The following is a 14,007-nucleotide window of genomic DNA, read 5'->3' on the forward strand; positions in this document are numbered from 1 at the left end:
AATGTCAGACTTTGCAATCAAAAGTTAGGGGGCTAATAACCCTTGCCATAATTTCAGTGCGCCCCCTAACTTTTGATTGCAAGGTCTGACATTGACCCCCTTTTCAGGAGTTGACCTAGAGCCCACCAAGGGCATGCATATCAAATTTGGTCAATGTCAGACCTTGCAATACACTGTAAGGCACTGTAAGGCTACTGTCCTGCCTCACTTCCAGTGATGAAGCTAAGCTATGCTAACGGAGCGTCTATTCCCAAAGCTAAAATGCACACACAGAGACAAAAAAGGTATGTATCTTCTTGTCTAACTCCAGGGAAGATGTTAAATAAGCTAATTTCACAAAATGTTGGAGTTCCCGTTTAAGAAAGATAAAGACAGGGGTGCTCCAGTAGCACACCATGTACCGCGCTGCGTCGCGGAATACCGTGCTGCGTCACGGACCTGGTTGACTCCGAGTTCGATTCCCGGACTTGCCGTCATTTGCCGAATGTCTTCCCCTGCTCTCTCTCCCGTTTCACCCTACATCTGTCGGTCATACTTGACCAGAAAAGCGATAAACGCTAAAAAATTAAGTTTAAAAAAAAAAGAAAGATAAAGACTCCACCGAATGCGGTAGTTATAGACCCTTAAGCCTCCTCGGATCCGATCTCAAGCTGTACGCTAAGGTACTAGCCATCCGACTTCAAAACCATATGACATCTTTAGTTCACCCTGATCAGACCCCCCCTGTTGGTTACTGGCAAAAATTACACACAAATGGCATATACATTTATTTGGAACAATAAACGTCCACGAATAAAAAGATCCACTGCACAGAGAAATAAAGCCGACGGGGGTTTAGCCTTTCCAGACTTCAACTATTACTTTAAAGCGTTCTCTTTAAGACCACTGATCACCTGGTTTGATTCTCAAGCGTCGGTATCCTGGAGACCATTAGAGGAGAACATAGTGGCACCACATATACTGCAGGATATAGTATACACCAATTTATCAATTAAGCAATGCAACTGGAGATTTGGCCCTCTTATTACACATGTGATCCGGATATGGCGTGACACACAGAAAAAGTGTACTAACCACCATAAATGGCACAGTCATTCTCCCCTATTTAATAACAATTTACTCCTTATCAGATTTCCTAGATGGGAAAAGAAAGACACACACATTGGGGGATATCTTCGATGACCATGGTTTCTGCAGTTATCAAGATATATTTAACAAATTTAACCTCACTAGTTCCACTAATTTTTTCTATCTACAAATAAGAGCAGCTTTGAAGGCTCACAGAGTCCCATTAAATATTCCACTTGAGCACCACAGATTTCACAAATTATTTTATGACAAGGAGACATCGAGAGGCTTCGTCTCTGACTTTTATCGTCACTTACTTATGTCCTCATATGAGGTCCTTCCCCTAGACTCGGTTTGGAGGAAGGATATCCCAAACTTGGAAGTAGATTTTGATTGGGATGCAGTCTGGGCAAATGTTCGGCTATCATCACGCAACCCAGATCACCAACAGATTGATCTCAATTTTGTTCATCTGGGAAAAAGTAACCACTCAATTATCAGAATTTTTATCTCTGACCATACCTACACTGCCTTCTGTATTGTTGTTGAATGATGTTTCTCAGTTATCGACCTCTGTACATGTAAAGAGACTAATTTTGGCTGGTCTTACGGCTGCCAAAAAGTTGATAGCGCCACGCTGGATTCAACCGGATAAAATGTGCCGGAAGGTATGGGTTTTTACCTATCTCGATGTGATTTATCTAGAGATATCCACTGCATGAATTTTAGGTGTTAATGAAGCCAGCATAGCAATCTGGCTAGCTGTGGTGGAGAAGATAAAGGGAAGCATATAAACTTGTAATTTTCTGATGTTAAATGAAATAGTGGATGTATAGTCCAAGTGGGGGTCCGGGGGGGGGGGGGGGGGGGGAGGAAAGAAGAGCGAGCAAGAGCACATGTATTGTATTTATTATTTTTATGTCTTTTAATCTACATTCATTTTGATTTAATTACTGGACTGTCATTATTATTTCTGTCATTGTCCTGTGATTTATCATTGATTATTACCGTTTATTATTGTTTGTCTAGTTTCATGTTAACCCTTTTCTCGCCAAGAACGTGTTACCACGTCATTGCTCGCCATGCGTAATCTGCCAATGACGCCGTAAGGCGTCTTTGAGACCAATATTTCAAAAATCTGTGATGGCAATCATATTTCACCCACGGAGACTTGGGATCTCCTGTTGATCTCCTCTCAACTCTCCAACGGTTCAAGAGCACCATCTGGTCGCCCAAACAGGAAATGAGCGGCAGGAAGTGGTGCTCATCCATATTCGGGGACTCGAGCTCGACACACTGGATAGCGATCCGTTGCCAATAACGCGATAAACAACATGATTTGGACGTATATATTATTATTAGAGGTGGGCATAGATTAATTTTTTTAATCTAGATTAATCTATCTGCAATCCTGGGATTAAAATGGCTAAAAAAAAAAATAACCTGCCGAAGGCATTTAAAATATGTGTGTTCTACCCAAATAATGACCAGAAGTAAGTCCTTACTTTTTCTTTCCTCCTTATGTTTCTCAGGCCAGGTGGCCCATTACACCATGAGCCCATCTCCCGTTTCCAAAATGCATTACAGACTGTTTGAAAAAGCTGTTTTGCTATGATAATTGGTAATGAAATATCAAAATAATGTTCAATAAGATGTACTTGTTTTTAATAAGTTGTTTTATTCAGAAGTTAACACAAATAAATAATATTACCAGTACAGTACAGTATCTAGCACACTCTCAGGAGCAAAACAGAAAGAAGCATTTCAAACTTGAACTATGTGACATGGCTTGACTCAATCAGTCCAATCTCCATTTCTCCTTATTCCACCAGTCACTCAGGCAGACCAGCTTGTTTTATGTAGCGGTGTCTACTTATAGTGCCTATAATATTTTTTCCGTTGGGTGCCAGACAGGGCCAAACCCTGCCAATGCAAATCAACTGCTCCAGTGGAGTTGCTCAGTGGCCAATAGTGTCAACTGTGGTTGTACTGGGCAGCTCCCAGGTGTGAATGGAACTGTGTGAATGTGAAGCAGGGCGTTCCTGAAAAAGAGCATCTGTGCTCAGAAAACCTACCCTGGGTAAATAAAAGGTATTATAAAAAAAAAAAAAAAAAAAACGTTAATTATATTATCGCACGATACTAGTATCGCATTAACGCAGCACGTTAACGGCCCAGCTCTAATTATTATACAACCTGGAAATGGATCGCATATATCAACATACCATAATCGCGAACTTTCTGCTCCACGCTGACCACCCAACAGTCAGAGGAAGCTGCGGTAAGTTTCAGCGTGTTTGAATATTATGATCCATATAAACTGCTGTGATCTATGTATCGCCCATACTACATGAATGATTTAACGCCGGCCACGGACTTATAAACCCCCCCCCCCCCCCCCCCCCCCTCCGGTCACCAGCAGATGATGAGGCATGACGCTTAGGACCTTGAACAATAATTTTTTTTTATCTGACGTCAATCGGTATCAAACTACATTTGATGATCTAATATATGTATTTAGGGCTATAAATCACATTCTGCAGAAAACTATAAAAACATATTTATACTTTAGACCGTATTTTAGTATGAATATGTGAATGAAAAAGTAGAACGTTGCTACATCCTAAACAATAGATAATCGATGTTGAATGGGCCATAGTAATGTCAATTTAGCAATACAATTTAAAAAGTTATAGCCCTGCAAAGAAGGGGAACATCTCCATAGACTTACAGTGCTGGCAGACAGTGGATTAAGATCAGAATAATCTCTGGCAGATAAAGGGTTAAAAAAGGGAAAATAAAAAACATTTGTTCAAAAAAAGAAAAAAAAAAAGAGCCACCACACGGACGTGTCCAGGACGCGTCTATTCCAATACCAACCGTTTGGTGCGTTTTGCTAATCTGATTGGCCACTGCCGTTTCTGGTCATGTGACATGTGTGCCCAATCATGTGACGCGCCCATTTCCGCCCCGACCAGCAGCAAACTACCTAACGCCTAGTTTATCACTGGTTAAGCTTAGGCGACTCTTTCGAAGTTGGTTAAGGTTAGAGTTTGGAATCAGGGCTGGCGTTCTATCGCCATGCTCTAAGACAAACTCTAACCTTAAGCAACTTCGAAAGAGTGCCTAAGCTTAACCGGCGAAAGAACTTGCTGTCACACGCTTGGTGCACATGTCACATGACCAGAAACGTCAGTGGCCAATCAGATTCGCAAAACGGTTGGTATTCGAATATAGGCGTCCAGGACATGGGCTACAAGTAAGTAAGTAAGTAAACTTTATTTTTTATAGCGCTCTTCTCAGCACGAGTGCTTCACACCATTTTAAAACATCAGTAAAAATACAAGAAATAAATGTGAAGAGAAGAAAAAACATTCAAATGGGCTAAAACAAAAAAACAACAAGACAAGACAACAAGACAACAACAAGACAACAAACAGAAAGAAACGGCTATCAGTGTTTAAAAAGCCTGCCTGTAGAAGTAAGTTTTTAGCTGCCTTTTAAAAATTAGCTCTGAGGGAGTGGTTTCCAGGTTTAAGGAGAGGGCGTTCCAGAGCCTTGGGGCAGTCACTGCAAAAGCTCGGTCCCCTTTGGTTTTGAGTCTGGTCCTGGGCGCCTGTAGTTGTTCCGCAACCGTTCCTACTTCCGGGGTAGGCCTGATTGGCCCCGACAGGCACGTGACCCGCCGCGGCAGCCCCAGGAGCAAGCGCGCTACTGCTGGAGTTCGCTTCGCCTTTCACATCGCTGCCGTTGGCGAAAGCAGGATGAGGCGCGAGAGCGTAGATTTCGCTGTGTATCATTTAATCATTTAACATTTAGTCTCACTCGAGTGAGGAAGACCGCTGGTTCTCCAACATACAGCGGTGTGCTCTTCAGAATGTACCGGGAGAAACGTTTACTGTACCCCGCAGACATAATAAGCATATAAGCAGTGCTTACTAACGTTATTAGTTACGTTATATCTGACCGAATTAGTCATTCATTTGTCTGCTTTCGCCAACGGCAGCGATGTGAAAGGCGAAGCGAACTCCAGCAGTAGCGCGCTTGCTCCTGGGGCTGCCGCGGGGCGTGGCCGCGGCGGGTCACGTGCCTGTCGGGGCCAATCAGGCCTACCCCGGAAGTAGGAACGGTTGCGGAACAACTACAGGCGCCCTGGGCACCAATGACCGCAGTGACTGGCTGGAGGAAAGTGGATGGATGTGCTGGTTAATGTAGGGGACGACGTGTCAAGCCACTACTGAACCAGAGATAACATCAGAAGCATCTTGCCTGGGCTAAGGAGAAAAAGACTGTTGCTCAGTGGTCCAAAGTCCTCTCTTCAGATGAAAGTAAATTTGGCATTTCATTTGGAAATCAAGGTCCCAGAGTCTGGAGAAAGAGTGGAGAGGCACATCATCCAAGTTGCTTGAAGTCCAGTGTGAAGTGTCCACAGTCAGTGATGATTTGGGGTGCCGTGTCATCATCTGATGGTGTTGTTCCACTGTGTTTTCTAAAGTCCAGAGTCAACGCAGCCATCTATCAGGAAGCTTTAGAGCACTTCATGCTTCTTTCTGCCGACAAGTTTTATGGAGATGCCGATTACTTTTTCCAGCAGGACTTGGCACCTGCCCACACTGCCAAAAGTTGGCCAGCAAACTCGCCTGGTATTGTCAAGAGGAAGATGAGACACCAGACCCAACAATGCAGACGAGCTGAAGGCCACTATCAAAGCAACCTGGGCTTCCATAACACCTCAGTGCCACAGGCTAATCGCCTCCATGCTACGCCACATTGATGAGTAATTTGTGCAAAAGGTGCCCCAACTAAGTACTAAGTGATTATAACAAATAAGGACTTGAAATATATCACTTTGTGTGTAATGAATCAATAATATATGAGTTTCACTTTTTTAATTGAATTACTGAAATAAATAGACTTTTCCATGATATTCTAATTTATTGAGCTGCATCCGTATATACTTTCTTTTAAGTTATAGAGGGACTGGTACAGCTTCAGTTTAAAGGCCTAATATGATTAATTGACTTGTAAATCAGCCATAGTAAAACCAGCCCAGACATGTAAATTAATTTGAAGTTCATCAAGCACTACCAATCTGTTCTCATTTGCATGTACCTTTATCTAAATTAATTTAGAATCAATCTACAAATATGAAAAAGGATTATGTGCAGGTATGTACAGACAGATAGCTATACGGTAAGCATATATATATATGCTTACCGTATAGCTATCTGTATATACACACACAGCATTATTGTACAAGCCATCATACAGTTATATGGGTTATATGCAGGTGTATAGAAGGATTATATGCAGGTATATTCAGACAGATATATATATGCGGTAAATATAAATATATAAAGGTATATATGCGGTATATACAGAACTGTTGTACATGCCATCATACAGAGTATATGGGTAGACCATAGTATGAGGTATATATATTAGGGATGCACCGAATAGGAAACAGTTAGCCGAAAACCGAATGCCGAAAGGCTGAAAATTATTCATAGAATAGATTTTTTTTTACCAATGTTGTTCAGCTACCTGATTATGGAAAAATATATGATTATGGCAAAACTTAACTTAAATAATAAATAATCACTATTATGGGTCCATAAAACATTTATTCAGCACTTCTGAATGCATACAGTACATTAATTCCAAGTCAAGTGCATTTTCTTTTCTCTGTAGGATAACTACAACAAAGTGCATTCAGAACAAAGCCAATGTGCTTTAAAACTGCATAAAGATCTGCACACATGAGGGAGAATAGCTTATAGCAGACTTAATGATGTTACTGTAGTGGCTACAGTAAGCATTTTATATAAAAGTACTCTGTATTTTTGTATGACAACTAATAAAGAAACTTGAACCGTACTTTTCGGACTATAAGCCGCGGCTTTTTCCCCCATTTTTCGACCCTGCGGCTTATATAACGGTGCGGCTTATATGTGACTCAACGTGACCAAACCCGAAAATGTAAAAATCTAAATATTGCTTTTTTGACTGCATTGAAATGTTATTTATCTGTTCCCTTATTTGCTAAACTTAATACAACTTGTAAATGAGTTAATTCTTGTTATTTGTCCGACAGTACATATGGTAATTAAACATTAAAACACCTGCAGCTTATAGTCCAGTGCGGCTTATATATGTACACATCATTCAATTTAGCTGCTGCGGCTTATAGTCAGGTGCGGCTTATAGTGCGAAAAAGTACGGTACTGTCATAATTCACGGCATTCTAGCCTACATGGAAGGACTGTTGTATTTACTACATCTCCTGTGACTATTAGCGGGGGATGACGTAGTGAAAGAGGACCGGAAGCCTTGTTAGCTAGCTTAACGCTAACGTTAGTCAAAAAGGTTTTAACCGCGACGGGCATATAGTAATGGTGAGGATATAAAGCATGTTAAAGACGCATTTATTGGACGCGTTGCGCACAGAGTTTAGATAGAAACAGTGAGACTCCCGAGTCCCAAGAGGAGTTATCACAGGCTGCAGAACGCAGGACTGAAGAGCTCACGTTGCGCATGTAATGATCACTGAAGCCGCGTTTTGATGACATCATCACGCGTTAGGTTACAGCAGTGCTTCTCAAACTTTTTCTGTCAGGCCCCCCTTTGGCGGACCAAAATATCTTGGCCCCCCCCCACCCAACAAAATAGTCATGAAATGGGCCATGTTTAAATTTATTGAAATAACACCAATATCGTGACCTTTCAAATTGACAACACCTTCCCTCGCGAGAGCCACCTTGCCTCGCTGTGAAACAGCACTGCAGAATGGTCAGCTCCCATCTCCTCACACAGCGCAGAGAACAGGCGCGCTTTCAGGGCTCGGGTTTTGATGAAATTTACCATGTTTATAACTTCTGTCAAAACCTCATTCAGCTCAGGGCTAAGCTGTCTTGACGCTGGCGCCTGTGAATTTACAGTGCGTCCATTGCGCGTTTGGCGAGACCCCCTTGATGAGCGCCTGTAGCCCCCTCCTTTTCCCTGTCATGGCCTGCGCACCGTCAGAGCAAAAGCCCACACAGTTCTCCCATTTCAGTCCATGTTCTGTCAGGTAACTGTCAATAAGTTTGAAGAGCTCATCAGCTGTCGCTCTGTTTTTGACATATTTGCAAAACAGCAGATCTTCACTCAGTGACTGGGAATTTACAAAGCGAACATAGAAAATAAGCAAACAGTCTTTATTGCCGTCAGTCTTTGACAAGGCAACACGCATGTCATCCTCAAGGCTCAACTTGGCCCTATATTTTGTTTTCAGAGCTGTCATGGATGAAAAGCCAGCTTCACACAGATATGTGGTGCTGAATGGTATCAACACCTTAACTGCTGCATCATGAGATACTTGGTACTCAGCACCACACTCTGAAACTAGCTCTCCAGGTGGTATCAGATGAGATTTCAATGAGTTCTTCCAAGAGTTTGGATGGAGATGTGTCAGGAAGCTTTGTCTCAATGTTGTCTGTAATTTTTTTGTATCAAGAGTAACTTGGTGATCCTTTTCTGTGTTTTATTAAATAATGATTTTCAGATTTTGAGAAATGGTCAAACTTATCCAAATATGGTATTTTCATGGAGAACAGTGCAGCTGCAACAGATAGCACTTTAGTGATAATTTTCTGTAATAAAAACGTTTTTTTAATTTTTATCTCAAGGCCCCCCCTGTCATGCCTCTGCGCTCCCCACTTTGAGAAACACTGGGTTACAGGTTGTTTCTGTTCTTTGACATTCTGTGATATATTTTCGGTGAAAAAACTATTTCGGCCGAAAGGCAATTTTTGGCCATTTTCGGCCGAAAACTTTCGGTGGCCAAATATATATATATATATATATATATATATATATATATATATATATATATATATATATATAGTTACTATGGGTGTAACAGTACACATACCGAACCGTTTCGGTATGGGACGTTTGGTTCAGTACGCGCTGTGTACCGAATTAATAGAACGTTACTTTAAACACTAACGGAATTCAGCCCACACACACCAGAGATTACCTGTAATTTAGCATAGCCTCATGGCAAACGCAAACAACAAGCCAGAGCTAGAAGACCTACTTGTTACAACTTCTAGCTCAAAGAGGTTCCACAAGTTGATCAAAATCCTAAGTATTTCCAACCGGGGCTTGAGATTGCTCACAGTGCAAATCACTATCTTCACGACCAATCAGGGAACAAAATAAGTACCCGCCAACCGCCAATGGCGGGCAGATTTAAGGTTTGGCGACTAACAATGAGAGGTCTGTCCGCCACCTGGCGTGTAGTTCATAATACCGTCATTCCTCTAATAGTAACCCCGGCTTGTATTTGTTTCAACTGTAGCGGATACCAGGCTTGTATTAGGAGGAGGCATGTATAAGAGAGAGGCCTATATTTCTAATTTTCAAACGGATCATAATGAATAAATCAACATTTTGTGTCAGTTTGAACCCAGTAAAATGTACTGGGTTCATTTTTTGAAACCAAGTACTGTATGAAATACGATAGTAAACAGTGCAATTACAGGTGGTCAAAAAAAGTTAAATAAAGTAAAATAGTGCAATCACAATACTGTAACTGGTATAATAATAATAATAATAATAATAATAATAATAATAATAATAATAATAATAATAATAATAATAATAATAATAATAATAATAATAATAATAACTTCGTTTTATACAATTCTGAGGTAGGCTTACTCTCTTGGTAAACATTAACACCATACCATTATATGGTATTTACTGCACAGCCATGCCAGCATATACATGAAACCCGGCTTGTATTAGGAGGCCGGCTTATAATTGCTTAGCTCAACAGCGCACCCGGTCATTAATAGAGACCCGGTTTTTAATTGAATACCGGTTACTATTAGAGGAATTACGGTATGAACTTCATATCGATACTCTTATTTTGAAAGTCCTGTGCGGGTCTCATTTCCGCCCCCAAGCGCAGCTCCAGTCATAATATCTATGGCTCCGTCAGCTAGCAACGTTCGGTTCATATGATACTCTTATTTTGAAAAAACCTGTGGCAACTCCGCGAGTCATATCCGCCCAGTCCGTGCTTCTGCTCGCATTACAGCCGAGCGGGGCTACACAGCAGTGCGCCTATTTTGCTAGCCGAAATAGGTCTGTGGTGTCATATGCATCTAACATGCGTTGCATCGTCGCCATTCCTTTATGCCCACATCGCCCGAAATGAACGTTACGTTAGCGTAAGCTAACAAGCTAATCCTGATCAGAGGCAGAGCAGAGCCATAGAGAACAGCAGACAGTGTGGACTGGGGAAAGGGAAATGGGGGGGGGGGCACTCTCCCTTTCCCTGTGTGTGTGCGTTTGGAAAGACGATGAAGTCACTAGTCAGGACTCAGGACAGGAGTATATTATAGTAAACTGAGGATTACTGAGGATGGACAGATAATGTTGATATTCAAATATAAAAAAGTTTCGAGAGGAGTGGAAGTTTGAAGACAGACTAGACTACAATATGATGCAGGGGTGGTGAGTTGAAACAGTGTGTGTGTCCCGACCCCACTTCTATGTTTCAATAAATTATTTGCATTTAAAACTATTAACGCCGACTCATTCCTTCAGTCCACTCAAAATGATGCTAATATTCCTTATGTTGTTTATGATATTAATTGAAAATAGCATATGAGAGTATTATATAGTAATAATAACACATGGCGCTATACTAAAAAGCTATTTATAATTTTTGGCTGGTAAAAAATCTGCCTGGCTGGTAGTTTTTTAAATCTACCAGCCAAATGGCTGGTAAGTCAAAAAGTTAATTTTGTTCCCTGCGACCAATGGTTGTTGTTGTCCATTTGTTACTACTGGCACGTTCTTCAGCTCAATGAAAGTGATCGCCTGTCTCCTATCCGTCATGCAGCGCATTCAGGCCCACGCCCACCCGGGGGTGTTTTTTTCACTATCTAATATAAATTTTCTGAATTTAATGTTTAAATCGAAGCTAAACCTTCCCCACTGTACCGAAAACGTAACGTACCGAACGGTGACTTCAAAACCGAGGTACATACAGAACCGTGGTTTTTGTGTACCGTACCGTTACACCCGTAATAGTTACACTACCAATCTGTTCTCATTTGCAAGTACCTTTATCTAAATTAATTTACATGTCTGGGCTGGTTTTACTAGGGCTGATTTACAAGTCAATGAATCATATTAGGCCTTTAAACTGAAGCTGTACCAATCCCTATATATATATATAATATATATATATAACTAAACCAACCCAACCAGTCTACCTGCACCGTGACACCAATGTGAATGCATGGGGACCAGGGAAAGGGAGCATACCTTTGTCCAGGGGTGTGCTTTGATCTGTGGGAATTTGAATTCTGTATAGTTGGGGTTCATCTCTCGAATCTGCTCTCTCGTCGGAGTCCCCAGAACCTAAGAGGTAGGGAAGACAGGTTAGTCCAAGTAGCATGTTACATTTTGGCATTTCTGCCACAAAAAAAGGGGGTGTGTGTGTGGGCATGCTACCTGCATTTTAGTAGCATATAAGGTTGAACTGTAGTACCTGTCGGGGCTGTACGCTAAGCTTTTTCACTAGGGGCACAGAATCTTTTTTAGGGGCACAATTTTACCATTATAGTGCAAATAAATATGTTCCTCCTGCCTCATTACTGTGGTCCTTTTATTTAACATTTACACCTTTTGTTTTCAGGTTTGTATCTTTTATAATGAATCAGCTGAAGTATTACCACAGCTGCAAACATTTCTTCCTTCATTGATAACAGTATTAAAGGCCAACCTCCAGGTTAAACCCTACTGATCAATTATGGGTAGTTTACATCATTGGTATATAATTTCATTATTTATTTTTTTCCATTTGACACCGGAAATGCCACTCTGAAAGAGTTAAAAAGGTCCATGCACGAATAACATGCACGCGCGAATCAAAAAAGCTTATCAAACGCCGACGTCACAACAGGACACAGGTGCATATTAATGAGCCGAATCTAATGTTGCTTTTCCACTAAAATAAAGTACTCAGTTTGTCTCCGTGTGGGGAGGCGGGGCTGCTGGTGATCAGCATGAGAGCTCCAGAAATGTCACGTGAAAAACTGCAGACCACTGATTGGTCAGAAGAGAGACGCGTCACTGTTTGGGGAGTCTGAACGAAAACAGAACGCCGCCATCTTTAATGTCTCGCATAGGATGTCTTATGTATGTTTGCAGCAAGAAACAAGTGCAATAAAAAAGGATACAGTCACTGTGTATTCCGCCTCATTTATTGATGAAACAAAACCGACATCAACACAATTTGCCACCGAGCGGAGAGTTTAGTCTGACAAAAAGATCGCTGATTAGTTACGCTTGTTGTTGGGGTTAGGGACGTAACGTTAGTTAGCCTAATGCTAACGTTAGCAGATAGACACGAGAGGCTAGGTAACGTTAAAGCTTGTAGAATAGACACAATGAGGTAACGTTAGCGTTAGCATAATAGACACAACGAGAGTCTGGTTAATGTTGTTATTGATTGATTGAATGAAAACGGTGTTTTACTCTGGCTTGCCAAGCTCATCATAGCCCCTTTCGTGACTGATGCACCGAGTGAATCCACAGTCACTTGCTCCTTAATAGGAAACCAACCTAGATTTACCATGAAGGACTGGTTCTGGCCGAACCGTTCGTTATACAAGTATCACAGAGACATTTCAAATGTACTCACAGTTGCACGAGGGTTTCGGACAGAGATACGGGATGGTTTGAAAGCTCTGCGTTGCTAATAAACATTTTAAATATTTTTTATAAACTGCTCAAAACGGCATTATTTCCGGCGTTGGCTGCCTGGTGTGATCACAGCGCATGCGCATCATGCACCCAACGCGGGAAATAATGCTCTGCCGCCTTGCTACTGCCTGTGACTCCCAGAGCACAGGAGTAGGGTCACAGAGCCCCCTGGTGACCAATACCTGTTGTGACGACATTACACGTGCACGTTATGAACCATTGATTAAAATATGCACGTGCGTGGTGATTGTGTTGGGCAGACAAAATGTTTTGATAAAAACGCTAAAACTGGGTCAATTTCAATACTTTTTTTTCCAATTCTTCATGAAAGTCACTGTTGGCCTAGTCCACATTGTTTATTGAACAAAAATACAACGTGGAGGTTGACCTTTAACAGTGTTCATTAGGGATGGGTTAGGATCGTTAGGATTTTATCGATACTACTACTCTTATCGATTCGATACTGCTTAACGGTTCGGTACTTTATCGATACTCTTATCGGTTCTTTTTGATTATTTTTATCAATTAATACAAGCAGTCAGATAAATTTACTATTTTGGGACTTTCTATTTTATTTAGAAAGTTCTTAAATCAGAATGTCCCGCCTTTACGGTAATCTGTGAAGAGGGGAATGGGCGATGTTGTTGTGCGTCACGACGCTGTGGAGAGCGTGAAATAAACTTGTGTAAAGAAAACTGTCGTCTTATTTGCTAGCCAACATACCCAGCTGTTAAAAACGGTTCAATACTCTATTTTATTAGCAGAGATACTTTTAGAACAATAGCCTGATGATATATTTTCCATGAGTTGAGTGGATGCATGACCGAAGCAGTGTGTGTGTGTGTGTGTGTGTGTGTGTGTGTGTGTGTGTGTGTGTGTGTGTGTGTGTGAGAGCGCACGCTTTGCATAGTGGGCGTGTCAACAGTGTCAGCTGAACTCGCACCAAACAAGGCATAGGGAAATAGTCAGACATCCCAGAATTATTTCATAATACAAAGTTTCTGAATGGATATTTGGATTAAACCAAGTTGTATGCAGTGATGACCGGTCTTTCCCCACGGAACACAAGTTACTTAATGTTACACGGGTCGCGCTATGCATGCGAAAGTAACAGCCCCGCTCATCGGGCAGACGGAGAGAGACAGAGGGAGGAGAGATATAGAAAACGGC

The 14,007-nt window shown here is 41.4% G+C and overlaps 1 protein-coding gene across 1 annotated transcript in view; it reads right to left on the reverse strand.

Annotated features, from left to right (window-relative positions):
- The window catches only part of gsk3ab (glycogen synthase kinase 3 alpha b), a 70,736-nt gene that overhangs the window by 15,095 nt on the left and 41,634 nt on the right, over window positions 1-14,007 (reverse strand). The window contains exon 7 of the mRNA XM_084336852.1: window positions 11,395-11,490. Within this exon, the coding sequence (XP_084192978.1) occupies window positions 11,395-11,490 (96 nt within the window). The remainder of the gene's footprint in view (window positions 1-11,394; window positions 11,491-14,007) is intronic.

Source organism: Notolepis coatsorum, assembly GCF_963971535.1.
Source record: "Notolepis coatsorum genome assembly, chromosome: 19".
Classification (NCBI taxonomy): domain Eukaryota; kingdom Metazoa; phylum Chordata; class Actinopteri; order Aulopiformes; family Paralepididae; genus Notolepis; species Notolepis coatsorum.